General features: G+C 43.4%; 5 protein-coding genes across 6 annotated transcripts; 2 read left to right on the plus strand and 3 right to left on the minus strand.

Annotated features, from left to right (window-relative positions):
• Nucleotides 1-360: 360 nt before the first annotated feature.
• Nucleotides 361-3,544, minus strand: Bcleu1. The gene is made up of 4 exons (XM_001547673.2): nucleotides 3,214-3,544; nucleotides 3,130-3,161; nucleotides 3,000-3,074; nucleotides 361-2,950 (listed from the first exon to the last, which is right to left on the minus strand). Exons 1-4 carry the CDS (start codon nucleotides 3,311-3,313, stop codon nucleotides 830-832), a joined length of 2,328 nt encoding a protein of 775 aa, XP_001547723.2. The 5' UTR covers nucleotides 3,314-3,544; the 3' UTR covers nucleotides 361-829.
• Nucleotides 3,545-5,285: 1,741 nt separating this feature from the next.
• Nucleotides 5,286-9,095, minus strand: BCIN_07g06560 (hypothetical protein). The gene is made up of 3 exons (XM_024694246.1): nucleotides 9,000-9,095; nucleotides 8,840-8,936; nucleotides 5,286-8,783 (listed from the first exon to the last, which is right to left on the minus strand). The coding sequence occupies exons 1-3, from the start codon at nucleotides 9,030-9,032 to the stop codon at nucleotides 5,653-5,655; spliced, it is 3,261 nt and encodes a 1,086-aa protein (XP_024550035.1). The 5' UTR covers nucleotides 9,033-9,095; the 3' UTR covers nucleotides 5,286-5,652.
• Nucleotides 9,096-9,706: 611 nt separating this feature from the next.
• On the minus strand, nucleotides 9,707-13,180 carry BcareB. The gene is made up of 4 exons (XM_001545660.2): nucleotides 12,378-13,180; nucleotides 12,017-12,104; nucleotides 11,271-11,465; nucleotides 9,707-11,207 (listed from the first exon to the last, which is right to left on the minus strand). The coding sequence occupies exons 1-4, from the start codon at nucleotides 12,557-12,559 to the stop codon at nucleotides 10,554-10,556; spliced, it is 1,119 nt and encodes a 372-aa protein (XP_001545710.2). The 5' UTR covers nucleotides 12,560-13,180; the 3' UTR covers nucleotides 9,707-10,553.
• Nucleotides 13,181-14,602: 1,422 nt separating this feature from the next.
• Bckrr1 lies at nucleotides 14,603-15,938 on the plus strand. Its single transcript, XM_001545659.2, has 2 exons — nucleotides 14,603-14,723; nucleotides 14,795-15,938. Exons 1-2 carry the CDS (start codon nucleotides 14,664-14,666, stop codon nucleotides 15,782-15,784), a joined length of 1,050 nt encoding a protein of 349 aa, XP_001545709.1. The 5' UTR covers nucleotides 14,603-14,663; the 3' UTR covers nucleotides 15,785-15,938.
• Nucleotides 15,939-16,674: 736 nt separating this feature from the next.
• Nucleotides 16,675-18,565, plus strand: BCIN_07g06590 (hypothetical protein). 2 transcript variants are annotated; one of them, XM_024694247.1, is made up of 8 exons: nucleotides 16,675-17,066; nucleotides 17,124-17,203; nucleotides 17,261-17,342; nucleotides 17,457-17,524; nucleotides 17,577-17,633; nucleotides 17,680-17,691; nucleotides 17,871-18,289; nucleotides 18,374-18,565. In XM_024694247.1, exons 1-8 carry the CDS (start codon nucleotides 16,958-16,960, stop codon nucleotides 18,420-18,422), a joined length of 876 nt encoding a protein of 291 aa, XP_024550037.1. In that variant the 5' UTR covers nucleotides 16,675-16,957; the 3' UTR covers nucleotides 18,423-18,565. The 2 variants fall into 2 exon arrangements, with proteins under 2 accessions (XP_024550037.1, XP_024550036.1); XM_024694248.1 differs by having other exon boundaries at nucleotides 17,680-18,289.
• The last annotated feature ends 318 nt before the right edge of the window (nucleotides 18,566-18,883 follow it).

The raw sequence follows: 18,883 nt of genomic DNA on the forward strand, positions 1-18,883 counted from the left end.
TATATATATATTATTTCTTCATCTTATGTTCGTCTTATGTTCCTCTCTATTTTTCTGTTCTCTTTCTTTTACATTGGGTGAATTTCGTGGTGGGTGGTGGATTGATTATATGATGCAATATGATGTGATGTAATAAGTAAGGGCAGGGTAAGGTAGGAAGGAGGCAGAGGACAAGAGAGGATGGGAACGGAATTAATTATATTATACATTGATAGTACATAGACACAACCAAAAGTAATATAAGCAAAGTGAAATAAAGCGAGATGAAATGAAGTAGCTAATAATTAATACTAATTAATACAAATACACATACACACGGATACACATCAACATCGTGCAAAACTCAACACGCATCTCATTTGTCTTGACATGATTTCATTTTTTATCATTTCTCGTTCAATGCCCCCCAAAAAGAACACTAGACTATAATCTAGTTATCTACCTTCATCTCCCTCTCCCTTTTGTTTCATTCCATGTCATTAGAATTCATTTTCCTTCATTCCCCATACAGTATTCCCCATTCATCGCATCGCAAAACTTTTCTTTCCCATCACTCATTCCCATCTTTCCCTACCCATCATACAACGCATTGTTTAAACGATCAATCGGGACATATACGAATGATATCAATCCGCTCCCAGCAGAAACAAAAAAAAGCAAATCAAACTGACTAGCTAGCTCAAGCTCGATGCAAGTAAACTCCCTAAATCGCAAGCGAAGTTGTGAAAAAAGAAAAGAAAAAATCAAAAGGCAAATGAACACCAACCAGTCCTCCCTAAAACCATCCGAAGAAAAAATATCTGGCAACTAATAATCGGCAATGAATAATTTACCAATCAAGCGGTTCCTTAATTTCCTCTCCGCGATTAGTTCTAGGTACCGGCTTTGGCTTGACTGCCAACTTTCCATTCTTTCCTCTCTTCAAGTATCCACTACCATCTAACCATGGTGTCTCCTTTGTCATCTTCTTCTCAAAGGTCGAAATCTTATCTTCCATTTGAAGAGTTAATCCAATATCATCCAACCCATTGACTAAACAATGTTTTCTGAATTCTTCCACCTCGAAGCTACAGATTTTCTTGCCAGATTCATCATTGATAACTTGATTTGGAAGATCAATTTCGATTTCCTTGCCTGCATATGCTTCTGCTGCAATGGCATCGAGATCGGCTTTGTTGGTGATTGGGATTGGAAGCATACCATTCTTGAAGGTGTTGTTGAAGAAGATATCAGCGAAAGATGGGGCGATGATACATTTGATGCCGAAATCAAGAAGGGCCCATGGAGCGTGTTCACGAGAACTTCCACATCCGAAATTGGGTCCAGTGACAACGAGAACCTTGGCCTTTCTATATGGTTCTTGGTTGAGAACGAATTCGGGCTTCTCAGTTCCATCTTCGTTGAAGCGAAGAGCATAGAAAAGAGCAGATCCAAGACCAGTTCTCTTGATAGTCTTCAAGAATTGCTTAGGAATAATAGCGTCGGTGTCGGCATTAGCTCTGTCTAATGGTGCTGCAATTCCCTTGTAGATTTCGAATTTTGGTAGACCAGCACTGGAGTGTGCAGCGGTGGTGTTTGTGTGTGGGGAGTTATCTTCTGGCTGGTCACCAATAATCTCTCGCTCATCATCATCAGTCTCAACACGTTCATCAACGTGTGCCTTGCCTTGATAACTAGTTGGTGATACCTTCTTTGGTGCTGAATCGGCTCCCTGGGAAAATTTTCTCACATCTGTAAGCTTACCAACAATAGCGGAAGCTGCTGCTGAAGCTGGCGATACCAAATGAGTACGACTTCCAGCTCCTTGACGACCTTCGAAATTTCTGTTACTGGTACTAGCACATCTTTCCTTTGGTGCCAAAATATCAGGGTTCATTCCAAGACACATACTGCAACCAGCTTCTCTCCATTCGAAACCAGCATCCGTGAAAATCTTGTCAAGACCTTCATCTTCTGCCATACTCTTGACAAGACCGGAACCTGGAACAACCATTGCTCGCTTGATATTGTCGGCAATCTTTTTCCCCTTGACAATACCAGCTGCAGCTCGGAGATCCTCAATTCTTGCATTGGTACAAGAACCAATGAAAACCTTGTCCAAAACAATCTCTTCCATTGGAGTTCCGGCAGTAAGTCCCATGTATTCCAACATCTTGATAGCATTCTCCTTCTTTCCCTTATCGGTGTAAGATTCTGGATCTGGGACTGAACCGGTAATTGGAACGACATCTTCAGGACTGGTACCCCAAGTCACTGTTGGAGCAACATCCTTTGCATCAATGAAGACATCGATATCGTACTTGGCGTTTTCATCGGATTGTAAACCCTTCCAGTATTTTATAGCTCTCTCCCATTCCTCAGAACCATACTTTGGAGCAAGTGGTCTATCCTTGAGATACTCAAATGTGATCTCGTCTGGAGCAATCATACCAGCTCTCGCACCACCTTCGATAGACATGTTACAGATTGACATTCTACCTTCCATACTCAAGCTTCGAATGACCGAACCACAAAACTCAATGACTGCACCGGTTCCACCAGCCGTACCGATTCTTCCGATCGCATGTAAGACGACATCCTTTGCGGTGACACCTGGTGCAAGTTCACCATCGATTTGAATTCTCATATTCTTGCTTCGTTTGGTAATCAAAGTTTGTGTCGCAAGTACATGCTCCACTTCACTCGTACCAATTCCGAAAGCCAAAGATCCAAATGCACCATGTGTGGAAGTGTGACTGTCACCACAAACTACCGTGGTACCCGGGAGAGTGAAACCCTGTTCAGGACCAATGATGTGCACAATACCTTGACGCTTATCACCGAGACCAAAGTATGTGATTCCAAAATCCTTGACATTATCTTCGAGTGTCATGCATTGAAGTCTCGAATCTTCTTCCTCGACGAAAGTTTCGATGTTTTTGAGGGATTTTCGGGAACTGGTTGGGACGTTCTAAAGGGAATATTAGATTTGTCGTTGTTGGATTTGATAGAGAACTTACATGATCGGTTGTAGCGAGCGTACAATCTGGTCTTCTAACTTTCCTGCCGGCATTTTTTAAACCCTCGAAAGCTTGCTATAAACATTGGTTAGAAATGTGACTCGATGAGAAAGTAGCAGGAGGAACATACCGGTGAAGTAACTTCATGCACTAAATGTCTATCTATATCAAGAATCAGCATTTGAATCCCCAATCCTGTTCGAAATCCACATACCGATGTAAAGCAAGATGGTACCATCCATTCTCTCATCTACGATGTGGTCTTGGAGAACCTTATCGTAGAGAGTTTGAGGTCTACCTTCAGCAGTAGGCATATTGGCGACTTGGGTGGAAAATAACAAGACAGAGGTTTCTTTCTAATTCGTATGTATCTCTTCCTTTCCTCTGGCAGTGGATTGACTTGATATTGAATTCCAAAGAAAAGAACAAATTCTCAAAACTCCTCGGACCGAAACTTTTATTAATGAAACGAAAAGAATTTCAGAGAAAGATTTACAAATAGTATAAGTAAGTAGGTAGGACGTTGGTTGAGAGAATAACTTTCCAGGGAGTGCGGGGTGGATACTATTTTATGATGCTCTCCTCTACTTGGTAGAACAAAGTCGAAGACCAAATGTGCCGATATCGGGGGGAGCTCCAGACGATCTCCGGTCGGTGCAGACCCGGTGGCCAATCAAATGCAAGGTATTACCTTTTCTGCCACTTTCTTGTCTTCTGTCATTTTCATGCAAGTGACTCTGTAGTTGGGAATCGGTTCCACTTCTGATTCAGAAATCAAGCTTTGATATTGATATAAGGGGATGTGGACCAATGAGACGAGAGCTATTATGGACTCATAGATGATTCGTATTACTCATAAAGGCCCCTCACTGTCGCTCATTTTCGAAGGCGGTGAGGGTTGTTTTTTTATATACGGAACATCGTACATGGGAATCCAATGACTCAATCAACGTACTCGCGAAAGCGGAAGGGTTGAGTCGTCGTCCAGACTCCAGTATCGGGATGTTTGACCCTTGACAATCTAGATGGTCCTTTGATTTATGTTAAATGTCTGGTTGGTTAGAAGATTGGGTATATGAGATAGAATATAGAAGACTGAATATAGAATATATATATAAAATCAAATATATGAGATAAAGTATAGATTATAGATCTATATATACAACATACATACCATATAACTTACAACATACAACATACAACATACATCAAGTTCCCACCCCATATCATAGCAACAAAGTTATCCAATCTCAACCTTGATACAAATTCCAATCCCCTCAACAACTCACCCATCAATCCAATCTAATTCTAACCCTCATTACTTTCCTCCCATCTCCCACCCGTCCCCCACCACCACCACGGGAATTCCATGCATTCCCCAATCCCCAATCCCCCTCAGCCGCAGCCCCGATTCTGAAATAAGATCTATACTACACTAGATTACATTTATATTACGTTACATTGCATTACATTACAGCACCGCCATCCCATCCCATCTCATTCCATCCCATGTGCCTATGTGCCTATGTCGGCACCAAAAGATCTCGCTCGCTTCCCATCGGCCCCATCCCATCGCATACCGCACCAACAACCCCGAACCCCGCGACTGCGCCTGCGCCTACGACTGCGACGTCGCATATCCATCTATCCATCTATCCATCTGTCCATCTATCCATCTGTCCATCTATCCATCCACCGATCTAGCATTTAGAATTCTAACCCTCCCTCCCTCCCTCCCCCATCCCTCACATCCTCATCCGCATCCTCATCTCCATTTCCAACCCCCCAAAATAGAAAACACGAGTCCCCCGATCCTCGGAGTTTCCCTATCCACCACCGCCCTCAGCATTTTCGATACTCACCTCATCCTATACTAACCATCCCATCCCAATCATCTCTTCCCCTCCCATATCCAAACAAAATCAAATCACATCACATCACATCACATACAAATCACATCAAACAATCACAATATTTCAATACCAATTCTCCCCTTTCCACCTACCCACCAACCAATCTTACCACCCATAATTCCTCATCCTCATCCTCCCCCCTATCAACATCACCATCCCACCACATCCATAATTTCCTCTCTACCATCCATCCATGCACACACACACACACACACACACACACAGTAAACATCCCAACCACCAGGTGAACTGAACTGATCCCATACATTCATCCCCCTTCAACACTCAATCGAGTCAACCAACAACCAAATAGAATTTTCCTCTCCCTCCCTCCCGAATCACGGTTTCCAAAACGAGTAGGAGTGAAAGATAGTGCGTATTGTAATCTTACAATTGTATGATTACCTACCTAGACAAGTAGGTAGGTGGTTATTGATTTCTGTTACCGAAATCCTCGGGTTTGATATCTAATACCTAACTAAACACAAGAATACATAAATACATACATCACAGTACATGAATGTGTACATTGTATTAATTTTTCTCTCCCCAACTCTAAAAATCCCAAAAAAAAAAATTCATATCCTCAGATACCATCAATAGCGAAAATGCAATGTATGAACTCCCAAAAGATCTTTTCTTGTCTCCCCTCCCCTTTTCCCAACACCATACCATGTAAAACCCACACGAACCCATATAAATCAATCATTCCCCATCTCTTCATCCCACCGCCAAACCATCTACTCCAATCCCCTCTTCATCCTCACATACCCACCCCAATCTGTCTTTCTTTCTCCGTCCAAATCCTCCTTCCACCCCTCGCCCTCTCCATCCCACAACCCCAATCCACAAAGATGTCTCATGGTAGGTCTCCCGTGCGGACAATTCCACGGCTGTTCAATCTCTCCCATATGCCTTACTACCTTTTCCATTTGTCCCCTGGTCAATGATTTCCCAATCATAATACTACTCCTACAAGCCCTCATTGCGAACATTTTTCTAACTTTACTCGGTCTTACCATTCCGGCTCTACCACCACTTTCCGCCAGGAGCGCAATTAATTCCTCAAGATCATTGATTGAGAAAGTGGTTTCTCTCGAAACAGGAAGCGAAACAAGTTGGCATCTTCCCCCTACATCTTGGGATGATTGATCGATGGTTAAAACAAATCCATTTTGTTCCAAGATATCGAGGTTCTCAGCTACAATCTCTTCCTCGAGTGCTGTGAGAGAGAGTGTTTTGGGGTAGACTAATCTTTGCGATTGTACTATTGTAGTAGCTTGCAATCGTTCAAAATTGTACTTTTCATCTGATGAATGTTGATCGATAATAAAAACATTATCTGCCGTTTGTATTCCACTATTTTCAGTTGTCAGCTCAGGGGCTTTCGATGCGAGAATAAAGCCGAGATTGAATTGACCAATGATTTTCATCTTAGCGAAATCACTCTTGGATATTGTAAGAGAAAGCCGCTCTTCGGCACCGTCAGAATCGAGGGCTTCGTCTTGAGAATTAGAGGTGGTTTGATTTGCGTATAAAGAAAGCGCATTTTGCAAAGATTCAAACTGTTGGTTTATATCAAGAATAGTAGTGTCAACAGTCTGTGTCAGGTTGAACGTGGATTCCTTCCTCTTTGCGCCACCTTTGACGAGTAATTTTGCACGAGAAATATTTTCTCGGGATGGCAACGCAGCCGTTCTTTCAACTTCACTGATCATCTCTTGGACTTTCGCTTCTTCGCGAATCTTTTTCTCCTCCTCGTCTGAGTACTCTTCGTCTTCCTCCTCTCCATCTGCATTATCTTCTGGGGGAACTTCTGATGATATAGGAGCCTCCTCATCTACCGGAGAAGCTGTTGGTGAATTTTCATTGGCATCTGCATTGGAAGCGCTTGAGGAATCAAGTGCAGCGGTTTCTAACGTAGATTCTGGCTCTTCTATATCGATCATGTCTGTATCATCGCTAGCTTCTGAGGTCTGAGTTCCAGGTGCGCCGAATCGTTGAAGAAGCTGTTTCCCAAAAGATGGCATAGGTACATTCCGCTGAAGCTTCCCACTTTCACGCAGAGAAGCAGAAGTACTGCCAACTTTCAATCTTTTAGGGGGAGGTGTTCCAATAGAGCTAGTCACAGTATGATCACCTATTGTTATTGTAGCTATCTCTGGCAGGGAACGTTGTGGTCTACTACTTCCAAGCGAGCTCAGTACCCCTGGAGTCGACATCTGAGATGGTGATATAAGTTGAGAAATGGGTGGTTTTGAATCGGATGGACTGAGCGGATCGTCAGCGCATTCTAACGCTTTTGATCCTTCCCTCGAGACGCTAGCCTCAGCCATCCGGTCATTGAAATCAGCAACATGTCGAGGAGGTCTATAAGTAGGTGCGTGTTGAGAGTCTTGGTTAATCGAAATCGAGCTTTCAGGGCTTACAAGATCATCTTCAGCCTCCTCAGCTCGATGAGCTTCCCTGCCAAACTTGGATATCAATCTTTGCTTTTCCTTCGACGGACCTTGGCGAACATCTTCCATACCTTTGGGAGGTGCAGGCCGTTGATCGCTCCGTTCCTCTGACTTACGACTGGCCCAGTCCGAAATCAAATTTATAGCCGCGTCATCTCGCGACAATGGGTTTCGTGATATAGCAGAACGTTTTGCTTTTGAATTAGACTGCACATGAGAATCCTGACTAGATGTGCTTTGAGCGTTACTAGATCGTCTAGATTCCGAGACGGCACCCGATGCTTGCTCTTCCTCTTTTTCTTCCTCTTCTTCCGCGTCATCTTCCTCGGTAGATTGCGGAGATGCTTGCGAACGCTTCTGCAAACTTTTGGAAGTACCAGTAGCCTCTCGATTAATAGTCAATTGTTTGTATTGCGGTTGCTTCTGTGCTAGCAATTGAGACACTGGTATCGTATGATCCTGACCTTCAAAAAGCCCAGCAAGAGCCGTCTTGAGGTTCTCCAACATACGACTTTGATCGTGTAGTAAAATAGTACGTTTATCAGGGCTAACATTGACATCATACAAATGAGTGTCTAATTCAATATTGGCAAATATGAATGGGGACTGAGTGCTTCCCCATCCATTGTATGATTTGTAGACTTCGTTGAAAGCTTTTGCCACTTGAGGAAGTCCACACGGTCTTGAATTTACGAAGAACATTTGCCTATCAGGAGTTTGACGACCTTCTCCCGTAGCTGGCCGCGAAATGTGACCGATGATTCGAATGTCTTTAGTGTCACCATCATTTTGTGTACTCCGTCTCTGACTAGGGCCACTCGTAGGCTCCAACTCTAAACGTAAATCCATTGGAATTAATTGGGCCAGAGTCTTCGCACCAAATACATTAACAATGTTCTCTCTAGTAGTAGGATTCCCTTTTGTAGAAAAAATCGTTGTCTTTTTGCCCTTAGCTGCCTGCTGGGAGACTGTAAACTTGATACCTGTTTGTATACAAGCATATTGTCCCAAAACGCCTGTGACCTTGCCCCATTCTCGTTTTATATTCTTCTCAAGCTCTCGTCGTCTCACTGGCAGGTTGTTGAATAAGTTCTCTACTATCACTGTAGTTCCTTTCTGCGCCGCCACGACCGATGTGCCTTTCAATTTCCCTGAGATCTCGAATTCGAGCTTCGTGCCTTTCGGGGCACTTTCTGGCATGCATGTTATGACGGAGAAATTTGAGAGTGCGCATAATGAAGATAAGGCTTCACCACGGAACCCAAACGTTTGAAGAGTCTTGAGGTCGTTGTATGTCGACAATTTCGAGGTATGATGTTTGAGTGCTAAGGTATCATAGTTCTGCGGAGAAATTCCACCACCGTTGTCCTGTACCTCAATTGCTTCGAGTCCTTGATTTTTAAATCGCACATCTAGTTCATCGTTAGCAAGCGAAATCTTAAGAGTATAGATATGTACATGTTCTTACCAACACTCGTTGCTCCGGCATCCAGACTATTTTCCACCAGCTCTTTCACCACCGAACACAAATCGACAATAACTTGGCCAGACTGGATCTGATGGATCTGGAGATGTTAAATTATCAGTAAGTACTATATAGCAAGCTGAGATCCTTGAGATATTCTCACCGTCCGGCCTTCAATAGGTTTTATAGTAGCCATGGCATTTTCTTTTGAGTGTTGAACGCGATTGATGTTGGGAAGACGCGCCTGCAGAGGCACGACTTTAAAGTGGCTCGTTTTCGCGTCACAAATGTCACTTCCATTTCAATTCCATGAATGAATGGTCATATCATAAACAAATCTTGTCATTTATTTTACTGTTTGAATCGATCTCGAAGTATAATACTACATGTTCGAAGAGAAGCTGCCCTGTTCAATTGAATTATCAGATGGGAACCCAGATACAGCGAACACCATCACTGACACAGGGTAATGGGGGCTCGTACTCTCTCAGTCCCCCAGAGCACACCGGGGCAAGGACTCCATCTGTGGAATGTGTTGCCATTCCCTCTGTTTTTCCCTAGAGCACCCATATCCGCTTGAGCCAACTCCCATATAGTATAGTCAGTCGGCCAGTCGACGAGATTCCGGTTTGACCAACAATGGTTGATAATATCTCTTTCTTACGTTCGGCATTAGGTTATCCTCTGTACACATCGCAATCGTTGGCTAATCATTTCGTGGGAACCCTTCACCGCTTTCGTCGATCACGCGGCATGGGGCCCATCCATCGATACCGCTATTATCTACAGAGATAGACAGATAGATAGCATGATAAGATAGAGATAGAGATAGAGATAGGCTCGATAGGAAGATAAGAGATTTTTTTCTTCTGCATGATGCATCACCACATCATTATTTGCAGCATCATTTCACATTTCACATCACTCACGTCACATCATCATATCGTGTCATGAGAAAGGGAGAACAAGCAGAGTCTTCAGAACCATGAACTTTTGTTTTGCTCTCGAGACGCAATCATCTTATCAGCAAATGCTAAATAAACTATGTCACAACGCTGCCATCCGCTTGCTGCTCGAATACCTGACCGGCGTGCGTTGAAAAAAGAAGCGAAAGTGCATGAACATGCAAGGACAGCACGAGCTCTTATTTTTGCGTCGTGCATGAGCAGAAGGGGGAGCAAAACCTTGCGAGAAAGAACGCAACTTCATATCTAATCCTAACTCTCCATTGAAACTCGTAGCTTAGAGTCCCCCTCTTCCCCTGACGGTGTTGGCATTCGTGGAGTGTACGTCAGGCTTCATAGTGTTGCACGTCCAAGTCTTAAATCGGCGTCGTGAATTGCAATACCTGAAGATGCCGAAAGCAAAAGGTGTGGGTTATTATTTTGACATTAAAGTGGTGACGCGACCATCCATGCGTCTACCCGATTTTTTTTGGTGATATGAGATCCTAAACATAACATGGGAAAGAATTGCAAGAAAGGAAGCGCATAATTTTGTAGTAGTACAATCCATCAATGTAGGTGGATACTGGAGTTTGATGTGGAGGGAATGCAAACAAATTTCCATGGGATCAACGTGCTGCACTAGAGTAGAGGAAAGATTTCGTTATGTGGTATCATCCATCGACAAGAAGCAAAAAGAAACGCAACGCGCAAAACTTGGTATTTTCATGAATCGCATAAGATCAATGAGAGGTGGTGGTGATTTTGCCGAACTATGAAGTGACTGATTGTGGAGTTGACGATTCGCTGTCCCCAACCATATCTGCAACACGCATTTTCTTAGCGCGAGGTGCCCCGTCACGCAATTCGTTGAGTTCACGTTCAACATCGTCCAGGCGACGCTTCAATTGATTTTCTCGACGTTGAGATTCCTCAAGTCGGCTCATTAAATTATGCTCTGATTCTCTGAGCATCGCCACTCCTTGATTCGCATTGGCTTCATCTTGTTCGAGTTGGGTGACTCGACCACGAAAGAGTTCGTTTATAACCTCTAGCTCGTTGACGCGAGTTTTCAAAGATGAATTTTGGGCGATAAGCTGTTCGTATGTCTGAGGTACTTCGAGACCATGTGGACCATTCATAGATGGGGACGTAGATCTTATATCGCCAGGAGAAGGTTGTCGAATATGCATAGGCGGAAGAGACGGGGAGTGATTGTAATGATGTTCCTCCAAGCCATTTCCGTTAAATGGGGGTAAATGGTTACCATACATCGAGGGGGTCGCAGTTCTGGAGATAGGAGAATTCGATCCATCTGAATGGCCGTTGGCAGACTTTCCTGATGCTCTCCTATGTCCAAGTGAACCTGGCGGTGGTGTGCCAGCTTGCGATCGCGCTTGGTCGAGACCATTAGCTTCGTATAGAGTCTGCGACAGAACGCGTTAGCCACCGTGCCGTTTCTACAGAATTAATTACAATAGAACAAATACCTTTTTCTTTGCACCTTGAGCAGTACCTGAACTCTTCACGCGATTTCGACTCTTGATAACATCTGTCTTGAGGCTTATCGGCCGAGGTCGCCCGTGCAATTTCAGGAAGAGACCACAGGCATTGCATAATACAGATCCGATTTCATCTCTTCGCCATAAAGGAGTCGTTGAAGTCTGACAATTCTGACAGGTAGGCTGTTGGGTTTCGCGATCATTGTTAGCCATGGTCGCCATAATTGTGGTGTTGATAGTATGATAATTTGCAAAATCGCTATCGTTATCGGAGATTGGGAAACGGAGCGAAAATTCTCGCAGATTGTTCCTCTTGCTGATATCGCTTGAGGTGGTGTGAAGTGGTGGGATGGATGGGCAGGCACGGACGGAAAATCCCGAGTACGGTTGGCCATAAAAGACTAAACGACAAGGGATGATGGTCCGATAAAGAAAAGGCGACCGTACAACACTTATCGGCACCTTTGTCCCAAGTGATTGCCAGGATAGGAGGGATAGGAGGGATAGGAGGGAGAGGAGGAGAATATGGATGAGGAAAGGAAGAATATGAAAAGCCAAATAAATCTGTTGCATGGAGATCGGATCATCAGACTCAGAGAGAGAGAGACATTGGAAAGTGCTTCCGCCGATTTTCTGAACAATGGCCGTATAAAGGATAGGACGCGAGATTGATACAAATAGACGATGTATAGCGGCATCAGGTATTAAGGGGGAAAAGAGAATGCACAACGTACTGGTGAATTGTTTTGCCCTCCCCCGGATGTGGCAGATGGTGATGATGTCGCATACCCCATATTTACAGTTTGCCCAACATTGAATGCTCTATGATGTGCTAAATTAGCTTTTGAACTATGCTTTAGTATTTTGTACATCATAGCATTCAAATATATGAAACTATAATTCCCCTATCCACGAAAGCTTCAAGGAATCCCAACATCGATTCAAATATCTTCGAGAATGGATAGTCTTTGTTCCTTCCATAAGAAACAAGAAGCATTGAACTCAAAACTGTTATCTTCAATTGAGTTGAACCCCTTCCATCATCCGAGACAATAGTAACATCAATTTATATTTTCCTCCGTAATTCGAACGTACCTCAATTGTGGTGAGCTTGTACCCGAAGCTAATGAAGCCAGCGCTGATAGACCAGGGAGTTGTGGCAGTGATGCGCTATGGTGTAAAGAGTTCACTGTTGAGGTCGACGATGGCCGAGAAATTGGATCCATGGGTGGCATGATTGGCAGTGACTGCCTTCCATCGCTCATTGAGGGTGACATTCGGAAAGGTGGCAGATCTCGACTTGAGTCTCCTGAGGAAGGCCGCAGATGGATATCGAGGGGCGATGCCCGATAAATGGGAGCGAGTGTAGAAGCCGTGGTTGCGGTTTGGGGGGGTTTGTTATTAAATCACGTCCGGAATAGAACGCGAGGTATGTAGTTGTATTAAGGTTGGAATCGACTGTTCCCTAACTTTTATATATCTTCAAATGTCTATATCGAAAACAGCAGAGATCGTTCGGATTATAACCAGAAGCAGGGCGAGTACGCTGACACTAGTAGCTAGAATGAAATTCTTCTTTGGGAATTGCAGGTAGGTGAATGAAGCACGAGACTTTTCGGTTGGCCCAAACGAATGACAATGGAATTCAGACTTTTAAAAGGGACTGGCTTGAAATTTGGGTATATGAGAACGATGAATGAAGAGACAGTAAATGATGTTACAATACAAAGTATCAAATCAGAGTTGCAAAGATTGAGAAAGAAGTTATTGAGGAAAAAGGAATGGCAGCTGGATCCTGGCCGCCCCTTATCCATTCGCGCTACCCTGCAATCGAAACAATCTATAAAAAGGATACTCCCGGACGCAAGGTACCTGATAATGACATTATGACAAGCTCCAAAAATGTACAATTTTTGCTACGAGGAATGAGGTGTCTACCTACTCATTATTGCTTTTGAAGTCAAAGAATGTATTTGAAATTGGGTGCACAATATGTAGGAGTTTCACATTGTTATGGTTGAATCGAATTGCTCCATCTCCTCGGAGTCTCCTCGACTCTGTACAAGTTTCTAGTTACAGCATTGAGCACATCAATCGATGCATGCAAGATCGAAACATCTAACTAGAGCTGCTGCTAAGAAGCTATGGTAATATGAAGTTTCAAGATTCAGATAGATGGACTGATAAAAAAAGCAATCTTCTAGAAGCAGTACGACGGAACGAGAGTGAATGGAAGCAATCATCACTTAAAGTAAGCTTATCATCTAGAATGAGTGTAACCTCTCTTAATCCTGTAATGCGATCAATGCAAGCCCTAATTATCATAATCTATACATAACAGCTGGTATGTTAGGTCGGCTTCGTCTGATTCGATCAAGCTATACGATATGATATATAATGATATGTATCCGGGTGGAGGTTATGAGGAGATGATCCACGACTGTGGCGCTAAGGCGGCACAAGGGTTTGAGAGTTCCTGACGAACTGAGATAATTCAGTGGATCAGATTAATCGGCAGTCGATAACAATCGAGGCAATCTCAACAGAGTGCAAGGAAATTAACAAGGCTGACCATTAAGAATCCTTGAAAGCAAGCCATCGAGAACATATCTAGTTTACCCCTGAGATCGAAATTTAAGATTACGGTCACTTCTGTAGGTTAGAAGGAAGCTCAAGGAAGGAAAGGATAAAAATAAAATGTGTCACGAGCCAGTTAGAAACAATAGATTAGTCCTTTCCTGTCCTGATCATGTGTGCGTATAAATAAAAGCACCCGGAGTAATGTGTACGGTGGACCTATTCTGAGATGCTCAGGTGTATGTATGTATATCCATTTACCCCGATAAGCTGATCAGCGTAAATCGATCAATGATATGCATAGATGATATAAACTGGCATGAACGGCATGAACGGCATAAACGGCATAAACGGGTAAGTACCAGTGAAATCCTACATAAGATGGGGGTCTTCAGCTGGTGAAAAGAGGGCCGAGTTGTACTGAGTACAGGTACGGAGTAGAAACGTTTATGGATGACGAATTCTTCAAACGCGATTTGATAACTTTAATCCTAATCGTCTCAATCACCAACAATCTGTAAATCTGTCAATCTAATCAATCAATCCTCCGCTTGAATATTCAGGGGTAAACGAACATTCCGATCCAGCCGATCCGAGGATGGACCCCGTGATTTTTAATCACGTGATAAACAACATTAGTGGTCGGTTGGGCTAACCCTAGCTGCAAGCTAGCAAGCTGCTACGGAAACCTAGATCGGATGCAAAGTTTCAAAAATATTCTTATTCTGCCATAACTTTTTTTTGAGTAGGAATTTTATATTTGAAGCTTCATCAGTCAAACACCCCTCACCATCAGCATTCACAATGCCTTCAGTATACAACAAGGAAAAGCCTTGGGATACAGATGATATCGACAAGTGGAAGGTAAATTCTCCAAGACTCCTAAAGTTTCCCAATTCCATTGATTCGGCGCAATACTAATTAATACCTATCAGATTGAAGCATTCACACCTGCCGACAATGCAGGCGGTACCTTCACAGAAGAGTCCTCCTTCGCAACACTCTTCCCCAAATATCGCGAAGTTTACCTCAAGACAGTTTGGCCGCTTATAATGAAATCGCTGGAGAAATTTGGTATTGCTGCGACACTTGATTTGCGCGAAGGTTCTATGACGGTCAAGACTACCCGAAAGACATACGATCCGGCTGCTATTCTCAACGCACGAGATCTTATCAAGCTACTTGCACGAAGTGTTCCTGCGCCACAAGCGATCAAGATTCTTGAAGATGGTGTAGCATGCGATGTCATCAAGATCCGTAATCTGGTTCGAAATAAGGAACGATTCGTGAAGAGAAGACAGAGAATCTTAGGTCCAAATGGAAGTACCTTAAAAGCGTTGGAACTCCTTACAGAATGCTATCTACTAGTTCAAGGAAATACTGTATCAGCTATGGGTCCTTATAAAGGCCTGAAAGAGATTCGACGAATCATCGAAGATTGCATGGCCAACATTCATCCTATATATCACATTAAGGAATTAATGATCAAGCGAGAGTTGGCAAAGGACCCAGAATTAGCGGGCGAGAGCTGGGATAGATTTTTGCCGCAATTCAAGAAGAGGAATTTGAATAAGAGAAGAGTGCCCAGAAACGTTACCGACAAGAGCAAGAAGGTTTACACTCCATTCCCACCAGCACAAGAGAAGAGCAAGGTGGATCTACAAATTGAAAGTGGAGAGTACTTTTTGGGCAAGCAAGCAAAGGAGAGGAAAGTTCAAGAGGAGAGGATAGAAAAGCAGAGGGAGGAGAAGGAGGAGAAGATGAAGAAGAGGGCCGAAGAATTCGAGGCGCCAGCTGAGGATGGGGAGAAGAAAGAGAAGAAGAGGAAGAGAGATAAGGATAGCGGAGAGAAGAAGGAAAAGAAGAAATCGAAAAAGAGGAAGAGCAGTGATGCTGATGGAGATATTGATATGGCCGAAGACTAAAACTAATTTATCATGTGTATCAAGGATTGTATATCGAGGCGCAATCGGGCGTTCGTGGGAAAAAGATACCTAATACAGTTTTGTATGTGGTAGATAGGATGATCTGCGTAGGTTATGTAGACTCGTACCAATTCAAGCATTTTCTACAAGCTCACTTCTATGGGGATGCCCTTTGCAACTGCAGCCTCGCCGCCGATGGTCGGATGAACGATGGAGAAACTTGACACAGGAATTCCGCGTGCATGCAGCATAGAAAGATGGAAACATGGAAACACGGACGTGTACAGGCCGATTACAGGCCGATTGGCAAAATAGGAAGATGGATCCGCTGACAGAGATCACGCTTCTCCAAGATTAGCAGATCCCCCGAACTCTTACTAAACAAGCTTAATACTTTAATACTCTATAACCACGACGCAGCCCTTCAATTCATATCTCCAAGCACACATGTAAAGACAATTGGCTATCTTTTATCTAAGTCCTTGTAGATTCATCTCTGACCTGCATACATGCGGAGAAGACGGTAGTTGCTAGCTCTCTCTTCCAATCCAGCCATACAATGAGCGGCGATACTCTTCATGCTAGAATTTATGTCTGCTGTCCAGTGATAATCGGGAATCCGTAACCAGTCGGGAAGGTGGTTGAATTGTGGCTATCGTGCATGTTTCTAGAATGAGAAGCTTGTGGCCTGGCGAGTGCTTGGCATTCCACTCACGAGCATTGCTGTATACCAACTCTTGGAACCCTTGCATATATTTATTTCAACATGAACAAAAATCTTGGCGGACAACGGCCGTCCCCGATTTATGCTATCAGCAGTTTGCTTTATGCGCGTCGAGATCGTTTCGTATCTTTGATGCGTTATTCGTGGGTCGTGTAGAAGATCTTTTGAGGGTGGGCGGAAGATGGGTGGAGTGGGAAGGCATAGTAAATGTTACCTGCCTCTTTCATAACCACCATCGTGGAGGGGAAAACGTATGTGGATAGCTTCACATGTAGGAAGTCACAATCCACATTGATGCCACTATTAGGATGTGGCCGAGATAATCCATTGTCTGAAGTATAAAGAGTTATGGATTTCCACCCAAGCTTTTGATCAACCAGCAGTCCTCTCCAACAGCAATCAATCCTCACGGCTTTTTCCTCCATCTTTCTTGGCATTCCGACTTCACCATGAAGGTTCAAACTAGTGCAGCGCTTCTCCTTTCCTCTTGGGTCCCAGCTACATACGCTTGGGGTACCTTGGGACATTACACTGTTGGATACGTTGCCACCAACTTCGGTGAGTACTGATCTTTACCGTGATATCATGCATATCTCTAATATCACGCTTCCACAGTCTCTACTGCCACAAAGACCTATTTCCAAGACATTTTGGGTGATACCAGCGCAGACTACTTGGCCTCTGTTGCTGCATGGGTTAGTCTTCCAACACAGATATAAAAGTGAACATGCATTTTTCTAAGCCCTCTACAGGCTGATTCATACCGATACACCACTGCTGGAACTTTCACGGCACCTTTCCATTACATTGATGCTCAAGATAACCCACCTTCTTGTGAGTAAAGATATTTTTATAACAATTCCCTGAAGTAGGGTGATAAGAGGAAATTTATCTGCTCAAATCAACTACCATATCGAGTAGAACGATACTGACATAACATCTTTTCAGCCTGTGGCGTTTCATACTCCAGAGATTGTGGATCTACAGGATGTATCATTAGTGCCATCAACAACTACGTGAGTCTGCGTTAGATTAATTATATTCACGAGTGATGCTAATTCACGATAGACAACCATCTTGCAAAAGGGCACTGCAAGTGCTGCTAATTTGGACATTGCTGCCAAGGTAAGCACCAATCCTCCTTTCGAAAACCATTACTAATATTCCCTAGATGATCATTCACGTATGTTCTGAATTCCTCTCCCAATTCTGGATTTCATCATGTCTCCATTCCCCTTATTCTACATGTCATTACCAAGGCGCATGGGCATCTCGCATAAAAAAGATAATCCGTACCACATTTGTTCCCTCGTGGGCAAACCGTCAATATATCCATAAACATCCTTTACTCATACATCCTAGTTCCTTGGCGACATCCACCAACCTCTCCACGATGAGAACCTCGATGTAGGTGGAAACACCATCTCCGTCACCTACGCCGGCAAAACCACCAACCTCCATTCAATTTGGGATACTGCGATTCCCGAACAATACACTGGCGGTTACGCACTTTCCGATGCCAAGACATGGGCAGCAACTCTTACAACCGCCATCAAAACCGGAACATACTCTTCTTTGAAAGCAGGCTGGACTGAAGATATCGATCTCGATGATCCAATTACTTCCTCAATGGTTTGGGCATCTGACACAAATGCCCATGTTTGCGATACTGTTTTTGCAGATGGAGTAGCGTCGGTCAAGACAGGTGATTTGAGTACCAATGGATATTATGCAGCTGCGATCCCAGTGGTTAAGTTACAGATTGCTAAGGCAGGATACAGGTTAGTAGCAGTAGCTCGCTTTCCTTGTTTCTATTAAGTATTTGGGATTTGGAGAGTATAATAGCTAATGATTGGTGAAAACAGACTTGCAGCTTGGCTAGACTTGATTGCCACTGGTACCACAAACCTTTAAATGAAGCGAGATTTGGGAGTAGAGAAAAAATGGGGGAAGAAAGCGGGGAAGGAAGTGTATATAAGGACTCATTTCAAAATGTCAATATTCATACCTAGGTAACTTTTATATGCACAATAAATACACTTAACAAATAAATCTCAATATTTCTTTTGGAATAATAACGCAAAGTCATTTGATACAATGATGCCACAACTCAGAGAGGTCATGGGATCTAGTCAATTTAACGAACTATGAGCAAAAAAGTATTCTCCTATACCAATCTTACAAGCGAGGCTCTCTAAGATTTCCGAGTGAAACATTCGCCAATATTCATTTGAAACTATATAGTTGAAACATTTAAATAGTAGATGGATATACAACCCCGGGGCCCGCACACCTTAGCGAAAACGAACGAGGGGCCATCCGACATAGTAATACGCACACACACACACACACACACACACATATATATATGTATT

The sequence above is a fragment of the Botrytis cinerea genome, chromosome 7 (genome assembly GCF_000143535.2).
Source record: "Botrytis cinerea B05.10 chromosome 7, complete sequence".
Taxonomy (NCBI): Eukaryota; Fungi; Ascomycota; class Leotiomycetes; order Helotiales; family Sclerotiniaceae; genus Botrytis; species Botrytis cinerea.

Excerpts from the sequence above, each read along its gene's own strand:
- Bcleu1 (XM_001547673.2), bottom strand. The coding sequence starts at position 3,313 with ATGCCTACTGCTGAAGGTAGACCTCAAACTCTCTACGATAAGGTTCTC. Across the intron at positions 3,162-3,213 it reads TACCATCTTGCTTTACATCG|ATAGACATTTAGTGCATGAA; the intron begins GTATGTGGATTT and ends TTCTTGATATAG. Across the intron at positions 3,075-3,129 it reads TGCATGAAGTTACTTCACCG|CAAGCTTTCGAGGGTTTAAA; the intron begins GTATGTTCCTCC and ends CAATGTTTATAG.
- BCIN_07g06560 (XM_024694246.1), bottom strand. The coding sequence starts at position 9,032 with ATGGCTACTATAAAACCTATTGAAGGCCGGACG. Across the intron at positions 8,937-8,999 it reads AACCTATTGAAGGCCGGACG|ATCCATCAGATCCAGTCTGG; the intron begins GTGAGAATATCT and ends TAACATCTCCAG. Across the intron at positions 8,784-8,839 it reads TGCCGGAGCAACGAGTGTTG|ATGTGCGATTTAAAAATCAA; the intron begins GTAAGAACATGT and ends ACGATGAACTAG.
- BcareB (XM_001545660.2), bottom strand. The coding sequence starts at position 12,559 with ATGTCACCCTCAATGAGCGATGGAAGGCAGTCACTGCCAATCATGCCA. Across the intron at positions 12,105-12,377 it reads ACAAGCTCACCACAATTGAG|AGCATTCAATGTTGGGCAAA; the intron begins GTACGTTCGAAT and ends AGCACATCATAG. Across the intron at positions 11,466-12,016 it reads GAGGGCAAAACAATTCACCA|CCTACCTGTCAGAATTGTCA; the intron begins GTACGTTGTGCA and ends GAAACCCAACAG.
- Bckrr1 (XM_001545659.2), top strand. The coding sequence starts at position 14,664 with ATGCCTTCAGTATACAACAAGGAAAAGCCTTGGGATACAGATGATATC. Across the intron at positions 14,724-14,794 it reads ATGATATCGACAAGTGGAAG|ATTGAAGCATTCACACCTGC; the intron begins GTAAATTCTCCA and ends AATACCTATCAG.
- BCIN_07g06590 (XM_024694247.1), top strand. The coding sequence starts at position 16,958 with ATGAAGGTTCAAACTAGTGCAGCGCTTCTCCTTTCCTCTTGGGTCCCA. Across the intron at positions 17,343-17,456 it reads TCAAGATAACCCACCTTCTT|CCTGTGGCGTTTCATACTCC; the intron begins GTGAGTAAAGAT and ends ACATCTTTTCAG. Across the intron at positions 18,290-18,373 it reads ATTGCTAAGGCAGGATACAG|ACTTGCAGCTTGGCTAGACT; the intron begins GTTAGTAGCAGT and ends TGGTGAAAACAG.